The following is a 21,505-nucleotide window of genomic DNA, read 5'->3' on the forward strand; positions in this document are numbered from 1 at the left end:
AACATGGTGAAACTCATTCCTACTAAAATTACAAAAAATAGCTGGGTGTGGTGGTACACACCTGTAGTCCCAGCTACTCGGGAGGCTGAGGCAAGAGAATCTTTTGAACCCAGGAGGGGGAGGTTGCAGTGAGCTGAGATCACACCACTGCACTCCATCCTGGGCTACAGAACAATACTCCATCTCAAAAAAAAAAATAGAATTAATTATAGACTTAATTGGGAGAAGTAATTTCCCAATCACATGATTTCTAAAGTATAGCATTATTTGAGGTCACAAAGAAGGGGTATGGAACCTGTTTTCTTCTTCCAAATAGAACACAATAATGAACAAAACTGGCTGGAAAAATAATTAGAATGTAACAAATTCTGTATGAAATTATACCGATGGCCAAACTACAGCACCGTAACAATCCATGGCTTCAGTAATTCGAATCTCATGACCAATAAAATGAAAGATTTCCCAGGAAATATTTGTTATCACAGTCGGAATAAAACATCTTGCCATGATCTCTGTGACCACCTGCTTGTCATCATAGTCTTCTCTGGTCTCTGAAAGGAAAAGAAAAAGGTAATGGTTGTATTAATAAATCCATGAAAGGAGAAAAGAACCTGATAGAAATACATTATTTCTGCTTAGTCTAAGGAGCTTTGGAATATTTATTGGCTTTAGGAGAAAACTAATAAGGTAAACTATTTGAAAATGACTCACAGTGTAAGTTAATATTTCCATTTATCAGGGTGGCAATATCTTTCTTATTTTTATGGGAGTTAGAGTCACAACTATCTACTTCTGTAGTGCTACATGCAACAAAAATAACTGATATACTTTTTTAAAGCAATATATTTTAAGAGCCACCAATCAGTTCATCTAGAATAAGAAAAAGATTGGTGATGAAATATAAGAACTAAAGAGCTTTTGCACAGCAAAAGAAACTATCATCAGAGCGAAAAGGAAACCTACAGAATGTAAGAACGTTTTTTGCAATCTCTCCATCTGACAAAGGGCTAATATCCAGAATCTACAAAGAACTTAAAGTTACAAGAAAAAAAACAACAACTCCATCAAAAAGTGGGAGAAGGATACGAACAGACACTTCTCAAAAGAAGACATTTAGGCAGCTAACTAACATATGAGGGAAAAGAAAGCTCATCATCACTGGTCATTAGAGAAATGCAAATCAAAACCACAATGAGATACCATCTCATGCCAGTTAGAATGGCAATCATTAAAAAGTCAGGAAGCAACAGATTCTAGAGAGGATGTAGAGAAATAGGAATGCTTTTACACTGTTGGTGGGAGTGTAAATTAGTCCAGCCATTGTGGAAGACAGAGAATGTGGCAATTCCTCAAGGATCTAAAACCAGAAATACTATTTGACCCACCAATCCCATTATTGGGTATATACTCAAAGGATTAGAAATCATTCTACTATAAAGACAAATGCACACATATGTTTATTGTAGAACTATTCACAATCGCAAAGACTTGGAACCAACCCAAATGCCCATCAATGATAGACTGGATGAAGAAAATGTGACACACACATACCATGGAATATTATGCAGCCATAAAAAAGGATGAGTTCATGTCCTTTGCAGAGACGTGGATAAAGCTGGAAACCATCATTCTCAGCAAACTAACACAAGGACAGAAAACCAAACACCACATGTTCTCACTCATAAGTGGGTGTTGAACAATGAGAACACATGGACATAGGGAGGGGAACATCACACACTTGGGTCTATTGGAGGGTAGAGGGGCTAGGGGAGGGATAACATTAGGATAAATAACTAATGTAGATGATGAGTTGATGGGTACAGCAAACCACCATGGCATGTGTATACCTATGTAACAAATCTGCACATTCTGCACATGTACCCCAGAACTTAAAGTATAATAATAAATGAAGAAAATTAATACTGATAAAAAAAGAACCCAACTCTTCATATTGGCGACACAGTGCAATTTCATTGTTCTGTGTGCCAGGCACCGTGCTGGGTGATGGAATACAGTAGTTAGCCAAATAGACATGGTCCCTACCCTTTGAAAAATTAGAACTACACAGACACAAACGTGGTATCTCATGGCAACCCTGTGAAGAATTGTTGGACCAGATGAAAGTGCTTTTCCCCAGTATTCTCAAGGCACTTGGCATTGGTGCCCACTTGGATAGACATTTCTCATAAATGGTGTGTTCTCAGCTTTGCCTCGATGGACGGTTTTGTCAATGGTTTGACTGATGACATCACAATTATAAAATTTTCAGAAAATATAAATGTGATGAGGACAAGTATAATAGAAAACTAAACGTAATGCAAAATATCTTGAGTTACAACAATGGATTGGCCTTAACACTGCGAAATTTAGTAAGTCTAACGATGGTATTCAGCCTGAGTTTAGCAGCACTGTATAGAGGATGGGGACAGATATCTACATTTACTTGGCCACAGGCTCAATATGAGTCAAAGTTTAATATGACCATCAAAAAATCAATGCAAGTAGCTCACATTAAAAATATAATTTCTAAAATCAGGGAGGTAGAGGATTTATTTTACACCAGTCAGATTATACTTGGACATCCAGTTAGGGAAGGCCCACTTTAGAGGGACAGTGAGAAATTGTAGCAACTGGGAAGTGAGAAATCTTGAAACTCAGCCTTATAAGGACAGTTTTGGGGAGTTCAGCATGTTCATCAGAAAGAAGAAAAGACTTGAGTGAACACAAAAGAGTTTTCAAAATTTGAAGGACTAGAAAATAGAAGGTTGGGGTGCATGCACGTGTTTGTGTGTGTGTGTGTGTGTGTGTGTGTGTGTGTGTGTATGTGTGTGTCCTGCTTAGAATACAAACAGCATCATGTACTCCTCAAAAGAACTCCAACTTAACCACACCCCACAAGAAGGGCCCAGCCTACCACCGACCTCTACCACTACTGCAACATGTACCCTTGACAGAGATGCAGGGGAAGCAAAGAAATAGAAATTTGGTATTCTTCAGCAAGAGCCATCTCTTCTAATATTCTAAACTTAAACAACTGTATGCATTCACATTCAGGAAGAGCTCTAAGAACAAAGTAATATTGTTAATGTGTTTCATTTGAACTTTAACTTCCATTTTACTATATGCACTTGCCTCGCTAAGATTGGGGGTGCAGGGGGAGGGCAACGTTTGCTGTGGAAGTTCTTTAGGGAAAAGTAGAGAACATTAATTGCTTCCTTGACCTTTAACTGTATTTGTCCTCTTGGGCCTCCTTGCATACTACTTGTAAATGTGGCACTTCTATGACAAGTCACCTAAGGTATCAGGGATTAATAGATGTTAGAATACACTAAGTCCCAGGAGCATCTTCGAAAGTTCCAGTCTTTTATATAAAAACTTTGCCAGTGAATATTTACTGATACAACCTGATATCTTTGACTTTGCATGTTCTTTTAAAGGTTAGTTGGCCAGATTAATGCTGCTGTCATAACAACTACAAAGGGATAACAAATGAATTTCTGGCTTTTGACTGTCTCCTTCTGAAGAGTTACTTCTTTCTAAGAATGACCACATCTTTATCTTCATACGAAAATGAGATTTTAAAATATATAAATATATTATAATTGAAAACTACTTACACTCCTAAAACAAAGGACCTTCAAAGAGATTTCATAAAATAAATATAAGCACTGCTAATCGCATATACACCTTTGAAAGAGCACAACTCTATCACTCATAAATGGTAATGCAAAATCAGTTATACAGCTAAGATGATCATAGCTGAAAGCATTATCAGGTGGAATAAAATTTAATTGATAATGCTTTATATTAATATTCTGTTTTACATTTAAATATAATAATATATAATATTTATATATATATTCTGTTTTATATTTAAATATTATATGAATACTACAAGCATCCAATAAGAAGTAATCTTCATAAATTAGCATAATTTATAGCATGAAACTAAAATAAACTAAACTTGGCTGCTTAAAATAATTTGTCTAAAAGGGAACATGCTCTTTGTAAGTACTATGCTGATGAAATGATAACATTTCTTTTGGAGGAATGATGATCAAAATGAAATTATGACAAGGAAAAAAATAATAATTTGTCTAGAAGTAAATACGTAAAATTTTAAAAGCAAACATATGCACATAAACACGTAATTATTTCCATCCTAAAACATTTCTTACTGTTTCCAGTGTGAACTTCTATTTAAAGATTTTGAGGCAATAGTTTTTGTGCTTTTCGTTGTTCTTGGGTTTTGTTTGTTTGTTTGTTTTGAGACAGAGTCTGGCTTTGTCACCCAGGAAATGCAGTGGCGAAATTCTGGCTCACTGCAATGTCCACCTCCTGGGTTCAAGCAATTCTCATGCCTCAGCCTCCTGAGTAGCAGTGACTACAGTCATGAGCCACAATGCCTGGCTAATTTTTGTATTTTTTTTTAGTAGAGATGGAGTTTCACCACGTTGCCCAAGCTGGTCTTGATCTCCTGAGCTCAAGTGATCCTCCTGCCTCAGCCTCCAAAAGTGTGGGATTATAGGCATGAGCCATCGCACCTGGCCTTGAGATGATAGTCTTAATAGTAACTATTTACTTAAATCAAGATATGTTTAATATTAAGCTCTAACAATACCACCACCCGTTTCAAGATTGATAATAAGAATCTCTAAACTAGAATCTAATGGAAAGAGCTATACTATTATAAAGGCATTCCTACAGCAGCCTTGTAATAAAAAAGGAAAAGTCTATGCTCCAAATAATTTACAAAGAACATGTCCCTTAAACTGCATTCTTAGTTGTTGTTGAATATGAGTCGAATATTGAGAAGATTAATGAATTAGTAGATAATCTGGCTTTTAATATTTGAAGAGCAATTTCCTGCAAATATTAATAGCATTGTCGTACAATGGAATTCTAATACACATTTCTGAAGAGTAATTTTTCCACATATATTCTTTCCTCATTATCTAGCACTTAGCCCCAGGACAAATAACAAACACCAGATAATGTTACACAAGATTCTGCACATCGGTTTCCCTATATGAAAAGCAAAAAACTTCTGATAACTGCACCTTTAGAAAAAAGCTACCTACTATAGTTTTAGAACACTAATTTATTGATGAATTTAATATTAAAACACAAATACTAAAATAGATTGTAAATAAAACATAATCAAGACAGAGTATTACAATTATGTTGCTATCCTGGGCTTATCTATGTTAATGCTTTTTGATACAAGAAAAGTCTTAACACCATTTTCCTGCTATTCAGTCTTTGCTGATAGTGAATAAAATCTACCAGGTGCTCTTGTTCTCCTGAGAATTAAAGGGGTTTCAAGTACGAAGTAAAAAGTAGTAAGATTCTGCCACATTATGATGATGATTTTCTTAAGAGGAAAATCCAGCTGCAAATTGACGTCAATGCTGGATTACAGCAAGCCTTCAAAAATAGAGGCTTTGTTTAAATCTTCTCTTTCATACTTTTAAGGTCAATAATAGTAATAATAAATGGAAGGGCCAGATCACAGAAATGCACTCCCCCCCCCGCAAAAAAAAAAAAAAAAAAAAAAAAAAAAAAAAAAAAACCTCTTTAATAGCTATGACAAGTGAATTCAAGCTTCCATTTGAGGGCTGTCATGAAAACCTGTCAGCAAAATTTAAAGTAAAACTCCCTCTACTAAATGAAAGAAACTGTCATTCAAATGAATCTTCTATTCAAAGATGAATGCCAAGTGCTTCTTAGAAATGCCTACAGATTTAAAAAGTTAAAGATGTTTTCTGATTAGTAAATGGTCATAGGTTTAACTTAAAAGATGTAATTCTGAAAACCTCAGTAATGCCAACGTTTTGGACCCTCCTGAGAAGAGTCTACAAATATTCTCTGCCTGCTGGTCTGCTTAGTTTCAAGAATGTACAGAGGTTGTAATTCTAATCAAGTACAACAAACAATGCTACATTTTGTTTTTACAAAAGAAAGAAAATGCATCTTTCCTTGAGACTGCACAGGATGCAAGTGGAAAAACAAAGAACCTAATTCAACGTGTATTACACGTTGCTACTGGGATCATGGAAGGGACAAACCACCAAGCAAATGTCAGTGAAACGATACATGCTATAAAACAGGTCTTTCTAAAATGCTATAGGAAGTACCACTGGTTGGTTGAATCAGGAGAGGCATCATAAAAGAGGAGATATTTAAGCCCAGGAGCCGTTAGAAGATCATGGAGCGATGGTGCAAGGCTAGGGGTTTGGGGCCAGAATCCCAAAAGACAGTTGCTGACACCATAATCCCAAATGTTGAATCCTGAAAGATCAAAATCCCAAACACATAATTCTGATAATAAAAATTTTAAAAGTTCTTTAATACATATTTTCATTTTTAAAAAAGTTGAGAAACATAAAAACAGAACACTTCATGGGCCACTTTATACAATAAAATCAGCAATAATAATATACAAAATTTTGCAATTATAAGCAGTCAGGTGTGCTACCCACAGTTGCACGGGTGTAACAGTTATGAGTAAACAAACCGTATTCATAAAGAAATCACTTATATAATTTGGTCACTTGAAAAATCCTGATGGACAACCTAAGTCTTTTGATGAAATCGATCAAAATCTACAATGGAGCTGGATATGGTGGCTCACACCTGTAGTCCCAGATACTCATAGAGCTGAGGTGAAAGGATTGCTAGAGCCCAGCCTGGGCAACATAGTGGGATCTCTCCCCCTAGCTAAAAAATTTAAATTAAATAATGGGTCGCCACCACATATACATTTTCCCAAAGAGCTGAGATCTTGAAAAATATTATCTTTCACAAATACAGATGCAGAAAAAAATATCTCTTTACTTATTGAGGAAGTTTCATGGTTTTTACATATACACACAGTGCTTACACACAAAGTCAGTGCTGTGAAAATGCACTTTCATGGAATCAAATTTAAAAAAAAAAAACATAAAACAAATTAGAACTCTCTAAAAGCTCATACAATTTATACCTCTAGTTTTGGAAATGCAAAGATGAAACATATAGCATAGTGAGTTGTAAAAAATAATGCTGATGATTTAAAATGGTGAGGAAGAAAACTTCAGAAAAGGGGAAAAAAAAACCTTCCCAAAGAAACTAAAAAGAAAATTCAATATATGAAAAAGTGTATTACAGGGATAAAGTATGGGCAAATGCACAGAGGTAGCCCATAAGAGCTGGCTGACTTCCAGAATCACTAACTCTATTCAGAAGTCTTGCATGGAGATGAGCAACTGTTTCTTTTCTTTTAGAACATGGCTCTTCTTGAAGAATACATTCACATTGATTTTCTACATGATGCTGTGCTTTTTGAAATTCTAATTTGATTCAATATACACCGACATGAGCATTTCCTATTAAATTTCCCATCTTCTGTGTCATTCTGTGTTGCTTTGAGTACATGGAAATCCATTGCTCATGCACTCATATACAGACCACAGACTTGGCTGAAACAGTACTGGTGATCAAACAGCAACACCATTGCGTGCCTTCTTATCCTACCGTGCACATAATTATTTCAGAATCAGGCCAATTCTGGCTTTAATTCATCAAGAGCTCATAGAATTTCATCAGCTGGAAGGAATGCCAATGCAGACAAATAATGCGTTTTAGACTAAAGTTTTCCCTGTTACCATATTCCACAGGCAATCTACTCATCTGAATTTTCCAGCAAATGTATTGGGCTGAACAGAAAAAGAAACTGTTGGTAACACCTTGAAATCCACTTTTAGAAATTTTGATTGCACCTAATTCCAAATTTATCATTATGGTTTGATAATTCAATTAGATGTGAGGGAGTTTGTTCTTTGGGGATTTCAACATTCAGGATCATGGCATTTGGGATTGTCTTTAGGAATTATAAGCAGTGTTACACAAGGTGCATATTGGTGAACTGAAGAAAATAAGCCTGAAGAAGTAGGTTGGGATTAAATTTATGTGCAACATTGACCTTTGTTCTATAAGGTGAGGAGGAGCCAATAAAGATTATTAGAACAGGAATTGACATGATCAGATTTGATATTTAAGAACTTCATCTGACAGCAGTAGCTGAAGAACTGCTGACCTCACTAGCCAATTAGAAGGCTTTTGGAATAAGCCAGATGAAAAATGACAAGAGTCTAAATGAAGGCAGTAGCCTTGGGTCAAGGAGCTAAGTATGAATTTGTGTGCTTTCGAAGTGGTGGTATGCCTTCCCTAGGGGCAACAATTGACATTCAAACTTGACATTCAAATCTGAGCTTTGAAGACATCTGAGGTAGACTGGCATATTCAAGAGCTATTTTTATTCAACACATAGAAAACATATTAGTCTTATTTGGAAGATAATTATTCATGTTACTTTTAAAATATTTAAAATGTGTTAAATTATTCTCATATTAGTAACTATATGTGCTATAGTACTCCAACTAGTATATTAAATATATTGCTTTGGACTGTAGTTCAATAGGTTTCTTAAAACAGTGATAGAATTATTCACATAAATTTCCATATGTATTAATGCAATATTGTTTATAAAAGCCATCTTACCCATTAATGTAACTCTGCAAAGATTTATGGAGATGCTCCTGAAAATTTTAAATGTGATTCCTTGAGCAGACCATATTAGGTCCTGAAGGGAGTCAATGACTGATGATCAGAAATACAAGATCATTGCTAATGAGCAAATTTAAGTCAACCAATAGGCTTAGGTTATAGCTAATTCGTTCATTCACTCATTTATTAAGCACCTGCGCACTATGAATTAGAAGGCAGACCAAGTGCTATAACGGAGGCTCAGTAGAAGTGCTATAACAAAGGCTTCAGTAGGCAACTCAAAAATAGAAAGTTCCACCTCTCAGAGAGCTCATGAAAGAATTACCTGAGCCTTCGTAATTATGAGCTTGTCAGTCAAATAAAAGAAGGGAAGACCTGTCATATATAGGAAATAACACGTGCAAAAGCCCACTGGCAGAAAGTTTCCTGACCAATTCTCCAACTTGGGAAATCCTCAGAACCAGGATAAAGAATAAATGAGGATAGTAGCATAAGATAAAACACATTATGCCATGCTAAGAAGTCTTGATTTTATCCTATAAGAAATAATGAGGCACTGAAGAGGTTTCAGCAGCAGACAAATGTGACAAGATTTGGATTTTCAAAAGATCACGCAGTACAGGTTACAGTGGGGAAAAAGAACCAGAGAGGGTAAAGAAAGTGAGTTGGCCCAGAGCGAGACAGCCAATTAGAAGGCGGTTAACAGCAGTCAGGAGCAGAGATAATGAAGACCTGAATCAAGGCAAGTGATGGTGGAAATGGAGCAAGTGGTAGGGAAACCTATCAGGGATGTAAAATCAATGAGATGTCACGATGAAGGGCGTGAAGGAAAGCGAGAAAATGAGGATGATTCCAGGTTTCTGGGTGGCCTGCAGAATGATGTCACCATTGACTGAGATGGAATGTCACCATTGACTGAGATGGAATGTCACCATTGACTGAGGTGGAGGGGCAAACCAGCAAAGGAAAATTATTTTCAATACCTATTACCCTGGGTGTGCCACTCAGACGAAGAAAACCCGCCACAAGGAGCAGTGTTGCCCAACACTGCCCACTGCTGCACCTGTGGCTCCTGGGAAACCATGCTCCTCCTGGAGCTGCCTGCTCAAGCCAGCCGGTTCCTGTTCCATTTAGGACACTCCTCTAGTGGGAAACTCCTGCTCGGGGATTTTCATCGGTCCACCCGAGACTTTCTCAGAATTATGCTGCAGGTGGAGACTCTTCCTACCCAATCTGTCTTCGCTCTCTCCTCTCACGGGCACGGGACTCACATTGGGCTCTGTAGGCTCTCCTTGCCTACTTCTGTTTTTTCCTTTTTTCTCCACAAACATTTCCCCCAATAAATCTCTTACATGCCTAGCCCCATTTAGGCATCTATGTCTTGAAGGCCCTAAACTGACCGAGGTAATCAGTAGGATGTCAAGTAAGCAGCAGATATGACAGACTTGGGAGTCATTGGGAGCAGAAATCACTGAGCCTTTTGGGTAAGGATGAATCTTCCCTAAGGCTTCAGGCCCTCGGGTGACCCCACTGTCCTGTAACAGATTGCTACATGTGCTAAAGCTGGAGAGAGGCTGTTGGTATGAGGCAGGAAACATAGAATATTTAGAGTAGTTAATGAGGGTAAGGTTTTAGACATTTCAGATTATAAAACAGCCTTAGAAATACACAGAATATTTAGCACTCACCATAGCCCTGATATTAACCTGTGTATAAATAAGTGACATCCTGTAATTCTTGGATTTTCATGCCAGTGTGGAAATATGAGCATTGAGCTACGGGTTTGCTCCATCCTTTCCAAGCACAGGATTCTAAGTATAAGAGTTAGGGCAGGAAAAGTCAATATCCTTCAGTACTTGAGAACTGAGTGTTCCTCTACTTGGTGATGCCTTTCCAACTAGATGTCACCTGATCTGCTCCAAGGGCACATCCTTAATCTCCTTAGTTCTGTGTGTGTGAACATACTTTTAAAACTTTAATTGGCTATACAGATGATTACAGAGTGTGTTTGTTCGTGTCGTAAAACATTTTAATCCTAGTTCCATCTCAACCTTACCTTGAACTTCTTCCATTTCCTTTGTAATTTGCCAAATTATCTTTTGCACAGTTGAAACCAAGAATTGTTACTAATGGTAACGATAATGATGTAATTTTATTCATAAACCACACAGAAATTGCATCTTAATTCAAATCATCTAAATGGCTGGGTTCTCTAAGTGATCAACTTAAACGGTTAGGTTTGTAAGAATCGCTTGGTAAAACGGTTTGTGTTTAAGCCAGGTAGGCTGCCAACACTGGGCATATACCCAGCTCTTTTGGCCAAAGGGTGTGCTCTCCTAGGTAGAAGCCACCTGGAATGGCCAAAAACAGAAAAACCAGGACTATAGTGTTTAGAAAACATCTACAGTGTGTGCAGATAAGGAAAGAATAAAAGAAATCAAGATAGTTAGATTTGTATTACAACTGCTCTATAAAAAACATTTTTCTAGTCTGTCAAGAGTGTATGTCTGTACTTTTGATCTCAAGAAAATGCAGTTATATTACATAACCCATGCAAAGTCACACTTGATATTTAAGACTATACAAACATGGTAGTTCAATTTCAAATAACCACACTGGTAGTAGAATTCAAACTTAATCTCCTTACATCTAGAGGTCAAATTACATTATGTATTTGCCTCTAATTAATAGTTAGAAGGACCATAAACTCAGGCTACAGATGTTTGTATAGCCTAAACTCACCTTTCATCCAAGTACTAGTAAAAACGTACAGGTTTTACATAAAACTATTTTTATCTCTCTTGCAAGCTTCTTATCTGAAATAAAATTTACTTGGAAATTACATCATACATTTAGTGTATAGCACTTGAGAAAAATCTGTATTCCCTATGAAGATCAAAAACCCTATATATGCTTAGTAAGGCTATATGTTTAATATATTCTGACAAAAGTATCTTGAACATATCATCAAGATCATGCTATAGTAGTAGACATTAAACCTTATTCAAGATGTTTGCAGGCTTGCAAATATAAACCAAGACATAATAGGCCATTGAAGAAAGTCCCAACTCCCTCTAAAACATTAATGAATACTGCAAAGGTAAGACTTTATATTCTATTGGTTGTTTATCTTCTTAGAATTGGTAAGTTACATAAACATAAAATGATTTACCTTCTTGAGCTTCTGAATCCATCAAGTAATGAAAGGATGGTTGGCGATATATTGATGTTTTCTTTATCATTTCTTGAAAACTAGATAGATAATACATTAAAAATATCAAATGGTAATAATTAATTCAAAATCTGTATGGAGTACTTTTATATTTTCCTAATAAGTTTAACTTCAAATATAGCAGACAAATTGATATTAAAATATTATATATTAACAAAGCTGACTTAAGAAAGCCATCTATACACTATCCGGAACAAATTAAAATCACAACAAAGGCTCCTGGAGTCAGAAATCTGAAAAATCTACTAGAGAAAAAAACATATTCATCACCAGAGACTACCTCAAATGTAACAAAGAAAGCCATCATCTTCATATTGACTAGTAAGATAGCAATCCTTACTAGTCCTTTAATCCTAAATCGATTAAATTGATTAAAACATTGAAAGTTCACTTGTTACCATCATTATCATGTATGCAATGTCAAACAGCCTCACTGCCAGATAATCTTTGAGCAGCGTCTACCTTAAAGACTCCATACTATCACAGCCAATATATTTAAAACTGAAGGAACTATTTATGCCTCTAAAATAGAGCAGATTATCTGAATAAACTTAACAATATTAAAATATTATTTTGTTATTCAAACTTTAGAAAATAACAATTTGACGTTTTACTTCTCAATTTGGGGTCAAATAACTATTGCACTACCGTGCATTAATACAGCACTCCTTTCTTCCAAGAAACCCAAAGCACTTTTCACAGTCACATTTTATTTTACTGAACAGTTCAGTAAGTTAGAAGACATTATTATTTTCCCTAGTTTGCAAAAGAAAACCCAGGTTAAATTATGTCATTGAGGCTACATAGCTAAAACAACAGCAAAACTGGTCACACGCTTTGCTCCCAATTTAGATCTCTTCCATTAAAGAAACAGGTCTTCATTATACGTGCCTGCCTTCAGGCTGATATTTAAATGGAAATCTTGGACATACCTAAACGAGTTAGCTGAGTTTCTAGAAGGTTAAAACACATCATCCACAAGTTTTGTTTTTGCTGCTGAGACCTCCAGTAGTGACTGAAGGGCTAGCACCAAAGCACACAGTTTACTACTGTACATACTGGTAACGAGTCCAAGCAGAAGGGATTAAGATCCTGACAGCTGCAGCTTCCGTGCCTCTGTTTATACAGCAGTGAGGCTGGAATGCCAGGAACTAAGTGGGCAGAAGGCTAGGAATATCCCACGTGAGTGTCTCATGAACAGAGCTAGAAGTGAATACAACCCACTCCCGGAAGTGAGCAATGAATATTTGGAGGGCGTGATCCAGCTTTAACTTGGATGCTAAGAATTATTCTAAGACTCCGTGGCTATGACATCCTAGGAAATGAAGGCCACGTATTTTTCATGTCACTTACCTGCATGGTAACACTGTTTAAGATGCCAACAACCGCACCAGAATGTGTACAGTATTGCTGTGCACCCAGGAATCAGACTACCATGATTCCTTCCTATTCAGACTGAATTGGTAGGCTGAAAATATAGGTCTACCTGTGCACCTGCCCAAGTACATGTAGGTGTGCCTCTCTGAGGACACACACATTTCTCATGCCACTGGAAAGATCCTTGATAGAAAATTACAGAGTTAACGATACAAGCAATATTGTAAAGTTAAACTTAGGGCTGTGACTACAGGTCCACAATGTATACACAGTTGAATCAAAGTCACTTTAAAGTTTTGGAAAGGGCTAGGAGTTGGGAAGCCTGATTCTCATTACTCCTGCCTATAATTAGATTGTGATTTTAAGCCATTTGCTTAGTATGTTTCTTGGTTTCATCATCTATAAAACAAGGATATATCAGCAGGGTGCCCTAGCCTTTGGGAGGCTTTGGGAGGCTAAGGCAGGAGGATCATTCAGCCCAGGAAATGGAGGCTGCAGTGAGCTGTGGTCACACCACTGAACTCCAGCCTGGGTAGCAGAGCAAAACCCTGCCTCAAAAATATATATATAAATCTTTTAAAAATTATGTAAGTCATACAACCTATATTTGTGGGGTGAATACTATAGGTAAAAACATTCTGGAAAGTTCAAAGTCCTAAACAATACAAACTATTATTCATAGGAAGTTAATTTGGGGCAGAGGCTACTCTCTCTTTTGGGCTTTTTAAAAAACAAGAATAAATGATGAATAAAAACCACTGTGTTTTTAAAAGATTTTTTGGAGAGACCATGCAATCCTCACTGTTAGATCTCTTAAGAGGCAGAATCCCTAATTCAAGCATCTTAACCAACATGATGACAATGATCACTTAAATTATACTGAACGGTTTAACAACTACATAGACTTCTGCCTCCAGATGTAAGTAGCTTATAGCAGACCTCGGCTTCTATTAAGAATGAGAAAAGCAGATTTTTAAACACACACACACCCCCATACACCACACAAACATGCCTCCATTATAAAGCATCACAGAACTATGAAGGCAGCCAAGAATTCCAGGCATTGCTGTTTTGCTGTTTCTTGAAGAAGCCAAAGAGAGTACCACCTGTAAGGATAGCAGCAGAGCTTCAGGCAATCTCACAGAACTATGGAGACAAGAGTGTTTGTGGCCAGGCACAGTGGCTCACACCTGTAATTCCAGCACTTTGTGAGGCCAAGGTGGGCAAATCATGAAGTCAAGAGATCAAGACCATCCTGGCCTATGTGGTGAAACCCCATCTCTACTAAAAATACAAAAATTAGCTGGACATGGTGGCAGACACCTGTTATCCCAGCTACTGAGAAGGCTGAGGCAGGAGAATCACTTGAACTGGGGAGGTGGAGGTTGCAGTGAGCCAAGATCAAACCACTGCACTCCAATCTGGAGACAGAGTGAGACTTTGACTCAAAAAAAAAAAAAAAAGGGGGGGGGGTTTGTGGCTGCCAAAACAGCCAGAATTGTGGGCCCAAGAGCCCAGTAAAAGGGACAGAGAAACCTGACACTTAGTGCTGACCTTTCACTCAAAATGTTTACTGCTTAAGCTGTTTAGGGCAAAAGGCTAATTTTTGAAGCATTCAGTGACAAAAGCAGATCCAAGCACAAAAGAAGAAACATCAGGGTACTCCAGGAAAGCAACTTTCCTGGAATGAGGGAGAAAAATAGAAGCTGAAGTCTTACAGAAAAAACTGCAAACCAGCCTTGAATCCACCCGATTCGGGCTGGCTACATTGAGGTGATCTTCCACTCTGCTGCCTGTCAGAATACATTCTGGAATCCTCGCTGCAGGAAGACTGACAGACCAACTGTTGGGGTCACTACTTTTGGAGGTTTGTCTTGCAGACTGTGACTTAGGGATGGATAAATAAAGTACACTGACACAGAGATTATGCTTTGCTAGTTCGGCTGAGGGTCTATGACTGCTTACAGACTCTTTGGAGAGTGCTGTAAACAGATAGCAGCTGCTGGCTTTTACTAGCTAGAGACACTTGCATTTATTTAATAAAGTTTAATTGACAAAGGCTTGAGTTCACGCCTCTAGATTGAAGAGATTAACGCACAGGTTCTGATACTTAGAGCAAACACTATTAGAGGGTAATATCTTTAGTCAACTTCTCGAGATGGCTATCTGGCTTATAGGTTTGTTTTAAGACTACATGAGTAAACAAGTTAGTTAGGTAAACTTTTTTTTATATACTTTGGCTATTTGTTTTACTTATTAACTAAATGTAGGGGGGATTTAGGCTGCTTTCAGCTGAAACGTCTACTGAAACTAGGAAAAAACTTTTAGGCCTTCTAAAAGGGTTTGAGACTATATAACTTTCTCTACTATTTTTCCTTTAATATTTTTGCCACCACCTTGAATGATTTCCTACAGAAGATACAGTGTCTACATTTTTTCATATAGACTGTTCAACATTCAGTCAAAATTTACCCAAGCATACCAACAAACAGACAATACAAACTCGTAGGTGACCCAGACATCGGAGTTATTTGACATACTTTATAGTAACTGTGATTAAGATGCTCAAAAACAGATAACAAGAAGTACACCAGAGAACTGGAATCTATAAAAATGAGTCAAATAGAACTGAAAGATAACAATAAATGAAATAAAATAATATATGCGTTTAAGAGCAAGTATAGATAAAGCTAAACAAAATACTAATGAGCTGGAAGACAATAAAAAAAGCACATGATGATCATCATCCTAAGTAAGTTCTAGGTACACCAACTTGATGTGAATAACAAAAAATTTGTTCAGCTGGTATTCTAAACAGGAAACCGGTTTTATAGGTAAAATAGCACCCTGAAATTTTGAGTTAGTAGATTTTGGTTCAGGTGAGAAGTTTTACCTACTACATGGGTGAATCTAGCAAAACTAGTTAATGTCTCTAAAAGTCTTTCTCCCCTTGTAAAAGCATTATGTCTTGGTCACAGGATTAAGGGGAAAAACATATAATATTAACTTTTATATAAATAGTGTTATGGAACAGGTTTCTCAGGTCCTGATCTTCCATTTCCCCTTCTTCCTAGGCACACAGACTGGGTAGAAATTCCATTTCTGAGCATATGTATCTAGCTGTGGCCATATGCTCAGTCCAGGTCGACGAGATGGGAGAAAAGTGATTTTTCGAGTCACCCTTAAGACTTTCTGCTTGCCCTGGACTTTCCCCTTCTGGCAGGATGCAATGCAGATGAAGCAGTCACCCAGTATAGACCACTTAGGCAAGAGAGCACCCTACAGGTTGGCTGAACACAGGACTGAATGACCTCATGGCACACAACTGCTTCGTCAGCTCAGACTGGACAGACTGCTGAGCAAGAGAGACGTAAGTTCTAGCTTATTCGGACCACTGTATATGAGCATCTGTTTTTACAGTGGCTTATCCTTTCCCTCAGCTAATGCAGTGCAAAACAAATGTAAAGGTCTACTAAAGACACCAAATTAAACTTTTTGGCAAGACTGCAATCCTACCTACAAAAACTCCCAGTAGCAAGTAATTCTGAGAAATGAGAAAAACAAGAAAAAGTTAATGTTCCCCTCCCCTGGCCTCCAAAAAAGTTCTGCTCCAAGTTCCTGCAGAGAAAGAAACATGAGGAAAATATTTGAGTTTATTTATGCGGAAATGATCATTGACTTTAGAAGCAAGCTACTAGAGAAGAAAGATGGATGCAGAAGACATATTTGAAATGAGGAAGAAATAATGTGCAAAAGAAAAGCAGCTGCTGTAGTCCAAGTACTGGAGAAGTCTGGCTGACAAGTGAACACAAAGGGGAGCCTAAAAAACAACACATCCAGAAGTCATTCAAAGACTGCTGGAAGTTAGCTATTTGTATTTTGTTTTCATTGGTGATGATTTTCAATTTGAAGGCTGAGGGAAGAAGTCAGAAAAGATGGAAATACTAAAGATGCCAAAAAGACACAGACTTGGGAAGGCAGCTTGGAAGGCAGAAACCCATGCTTAAAGGAACTGACAGCACTCTTCTTCAATCATTCTTAACTCTAAGCAACTCGGAGCTTGGGAATTGTTCCTAGGAAAGGTCTCTGCAGGAACAATCTTAAAATGACCTTGGTTGTCCACTCTGAACAAACACTGTCAATAACAATCGACCCCTGCAGGCCACTCCTAAAGCTGACCCACCTACACCAGTTCAACTCTAGCTCCAAGCCTCCAAATCCATTTACACACAAGTCAGCTTCCGTCAAGTGAAGTCTTGTTTAAAAGCCAAACATAATGGTACAGAGGTTCCCACACACTTAATGCTCACAGGTAGAATGATGTGCCCCATTTAGGCTTCCTAATTATTTACTAAAACCACAGCAAACACATTCAAATATGTCCCAGCAGTGAGGTTCCCTCCTGCTAGGCTTTTAAGTGGAACCTGAGGGAAAATGCAAAGCCAAGGGCAGCAGGGCTAAACAGCTGTGTAAAACTGCCACTTTTGTGGAATAAGAAACATGCATGCATATCTTTCTTCTCAGCTAGGTCTGAATGTTAGAGGGAATGCCTATTGTGAGTGAGTGCTGATCAATAGAAATCTTTTTCATTTTCTAAACGTGGCCAGAAAGGATCAGACATTGTAAGATAATGAAAACACGAAAAGACAAAGCCTGTGAATACAAGAAAATATCCAATGATACTTGAAATATTCAACTAAAAAACACTAGAAAACATTAAAAGATAAATGTCAAATTTAGCATTTGTATTTTTAAGAACCACACACACTAAATACAAAGACTGTGCAAATACAGTTAATTTTATTGTCTTAAATTCATTACAAAGGCTGTCATACCTAATTATAGAAGATACATAATTTTTAATTAAGTTTCCTTTTTCTTCCTCTTACACGTCTCAGTTTCCCTCTTTTCTTCCCAAACACAGACGTGGCAGTCACGAGGACTGTCTTCTCTTCCCCTCCATCGTCATCACTGGAGCTGCTGGTGGTCGCACCTCCATACTTCACAGGAGCTTCCTTCAGTGAGTTCTGCGGATCTGAAGCACTGGTTTTTGGCTCTTTCACTGCTTTTCTCCTTTGTACATTCATTAAAGATGAACTTTCAGCATTCTCACTTGACGATGCATCAGATGATTCTGAGAGGCAGGTCTCCCCCAAAAATCCACCACATGTATTCTTTCCTTTAGAATCTGAAAGCCTCTTTCTTTTCAGGCTTGATGACTCTTTCGATATATTTGTTGCGCCTCTCTTCTGGGTTTTTCCTTTTGCCTTATCAAGTATCTCAAATTCTTCCTCCATAGCAACAGAAACTGCTTCTATTTCACTGGCTGCTGCTTCTCTCTCTTTCCTGAGTATACATGTCACAGCTCTGTTTAGTCTCTGGCTCTTAATACGCTTAGCATCTTCTTTCTCCTGTTGTGCTAATCTAAAGAAGGAGTCAATTCGAAGCTGTGTCTAAAAAAAAATAACAAAAGAATAATAATAATAAATCAGACAAGTAAGTCAAGTTTCTAAACCAAATCAACAAGCTCAACCTTGATCACTCACATTGCATTAGTATGTCAGAGAATATTAATGCATTATCTCCCAAAAGCCAGTTCTCTCCCAATGAATTACTAACAGTAATTTTCACTTTCTAAATCATACCCAACGTAGTACTTGTACCATCTCTAACAACTAAGTCTTCAATCTACATCTCAAATAAGAAATCTCTTCTTAAATATTCAAAGAGCATTAAATATTTTTTCTGTAGCTAAACATTCCATATTCCTCAGGAGCAACACAATTTCATGGGGCCTGTTTCTAAGTCCTACTGTATCTTTCTTTTAAAAACATTATCATCATACAATATCTTTAAGAGGCCAGTTCACAGTATATATTAGCAACTGTAAGAAATATTCCTTTTTATTCAGCACATCCACTTTTAAGAAGCTACTCTTTAAAAATAGCTACATATGGGTAAAGCTATATGCCTAATGTTCATCACAGCATTATTTATAAAAACTTGAAAATTAAAGGTCTAACAAGTGAACTAATTATTCAAATGTCTTTCATAAAATGTGATCTAGTCGTGCGGAATTAAGAAAACTATGCAGTACATAGAAGAAAATATGCTAATAAGTTGGGGGAGGATGAGATATTTTAAGTTACATTTAGTATGCTCACAAATAAATGTAGGAAAATTTTTTAAGCTAAATGTTAACATCTGTATTAAAGAAGGTAAATAATGAGTAGTTTAAATTTATTTCCTTCATTTTCTAATTTTGAAAAAACAAGAACATTAGGTTTTATAATGAAAAGGGAGATAAACCTTTTACCCTTTATACAACAAAATTTATCCGAAATTAAGAAGTCACTAGACACTAAGCCAAACAGCTTTCCTTTTTGGTTGGTTTAAAATGTTTCCAGTAAATAGTCATCCAAAAAAACAGAGAAACTCATAGAAATGTTGTCTCAGTTTTGTTCATGTTTTTCAAAATTAACCAAGCGTAATGAAAACTGATTTAATTTAAATATATTATCTCAAAAGCTACACTCTCATTTCCGCTAAGTGGTTTATTTGTATGTATGTTTTGTGGGTTGTTTCTAGCATGGGCAAAAGCTTATTTTGTGTGAGTCAGAACATACTCATAGATAAAGCAAGAAGTAGGTTTTGGCTTTATCAAAAGGGCTCCCACCCCACAGAAACCTCTCATACTGATATACAATAATGACTGAACTTCTACCTTTCGAGATTCATTTATAGAATTTACAGATATTAATACTTACAAAAACTTAAATCAGAATTGCTTTGGACTCAACACTTCCTTTTGTTAAAAATGAAAGTAATGCCAAAGGAGTAATGTATTTAATCAGAAACACCTTAGTGTGAAATCAATTATTAGACTGTTTTTTTTCAAAGAAAAAAATGAATATATGAAAAGACTCCAAAGTTCAGCCCTAAGAGTGATAATAGAAATGGAAGCCAAAGTCCAATTTTTATTTTTCTATTTTTTTCTCTTCTCTCATCTAAATTATCCTGATTTCAAAATGTATGCTATCTGCCCTAAAATAAAGGAGTTAACTGGTCTTTAACAGCTGTCAACCACAGCCAAGTCTTCATCCTGAACTTAGGAGAAAAGCCCACCATGGTTACCTGCTGGGCATTTAGTTGCTTTAATACAGGAAACAGAGATTCATCTGTCTTCGTTCTGTTCCAGCCGAAATACCGCTGACAAAATATGCAGGCAGTTAAGACTTACAAATATTTTGAAAGATATTTAAACAAGTGATAAATAAAAAGGTCCAAAGAACCCATTCTTGATTCCATTCCCCATATGTCCTAAGATCTTCATATTTATAAAGATTAGAGTGCTAAAAGAAAGTAATAACAAAATAAATTACTCCAGCATAATCATCCGGAACTATGTTCTTTTCAATTCTCTAAAATAAAACATACTTAGCTCTCACTTTAGGACATCAAAGACTGTGACTATGAAAAAGGGTTACCTGGAATAAAAACAAGTTTCAGACATCTTACATATTTCTTTGAGGAAAAAAAAGTAAAACGTAGTTGGATTAATTCTAGTGCAAGTCTTGAAACATCTTTCCAAATGATTACTTAAATATACATGGAAAAGAAAACCAGTAATAAGAAGAAGATTGGTCATCTTTCTTTCTTTCAGGATCAATAATATTTAATAAAATTATAACAAATTTATTATATAATAATACTTAAATAATAAATATGTAGTTGTAGCTATGAATGCTTATCAATGCTTATTCAAGTAAAGATACTCTTTAAAACTAAGGAGAGGGGCCAGATGCAGTGGCTTGTACTACTTGGGAGGCTGAGGCAGAAGGAGCCCTTGGGCCCAGGAAGTGGCGGCTGCAGTGAGCTATGATTGCATCACTACACTCCAGGCTGGTTAATAGAGTGATACATTGTCACTTTAAAACAAACAAACAAACAAAAACAACTAAGGAGAGGGAAAAGGGAGTGAAAAGACAGCAGGATATTAAGAATATGGGATTAATGGGATATTAAGAAAAAAATGATCCAAGTTTCTGTTTCCTAAGTTTTAAAACAAAGACAAATTCGATTAGGTGTTTCCTTCTGTTTTCAGAAGTAAAAGGATATTCTCTAATTTTGTCGAGATCAGGTTTCCCCCACAGAAATGATCCCTGCGAGTCATCCACTACAGGTTTGAGGTAGGCCTCAGCAATAGCTGGGTTAGGAAAGCCAGGGGTAAGTTGCAATGTCCGTAATTTTTTTTTCACTTTGGTGTCATGAGGATTAGGTCTTATCTTTGGATTTTTTTGAGCTTCATGCCACCATTCTCTGTAAAGTAAAAGAAACAATTACTTACAA

At 36.7% G+C, this 21,505-nt stretch overlaps 2 protein-coding genes across 5 annotated transcripts in view; both read right to left on the minus strand.

Moving 5' to 3' along the window:
• LOC101038956 (putative methyltransferase-like protein 21E) overlaps positions 1 to 12,832 on the minus strand; it is a 230,132-nt gene extending 217,300 nt beyond the window's left edge. For all 3 annotated transcript variants that reach the window (XM_074387463.1, XM_074387462.1, XM_074387461.1), the window contains exons 1-3: positions 12,712 to 12,832; positions 11,720 to 11,799; positions 385 to 551 (exon numbers count right to left, since the gene is read on the minus strand). In XM_074387463.1, the coding sequence (XP_074243564.1) occupies positions 385 to 551; positions 11,720 to 11,789 (237 nt within the window). In that variant the 5' untranslated portion in view covers positions 11,790 to 11,799; positions 12,712 to 12,832. The remainder of the gene's footprint in view (positions 1 to 384; positions 552 to 11,719; positions 11,800 to 12,711) is intronic.
• Positions 12,833 to 17,934: 5,102 nt separating this feature from the next.
• The window catches only part of ERCC5 (ERCC excision repair 5, endonuclease), a 30,711-nt gene continuing 27,140 nt past the window's right edge, over positions 17,935 to 21,505 (minus strand). For both annotated transcript variants that reach the window (XM_074387454.1, XM_074387455.1), the window contains 3 exons: positions 21,273 to 21,475; positions 20,291 to 20,373; positions 17,935 to 18,609 (listed from right to left, as the gene is read on the minus strand). In XM_074387454.1, the coding sequence (XP_074243555.1) occupies positions 18,016 to 18,609; positions 20,291 to 20,373; positions 21,273 to 21,475 (880 nt within the window). In that variant the 3' untranslated portion in view covers positions 17,935 to 18,015. The remainder of the gene's footprint in view (positions 18,610 to 20,290; positions 20,374 to 21,272; positions 21,476 to 21,505) is intronic.

Source organism: Saimiri boliviensis, chromosome 16 (assembly GCF_048565385.1).
Source record: "Saimiri boliviensis isolate mSaiBol1 chromosome 16, mSaiBol1.pri, whole genome shotgun sequence".
Lineage (NCBI taxonomy): Eukaryota > Metazoa > Chordata > Mammalia > Primates > Cebidae > Saimiri > Saimiri boliviensis.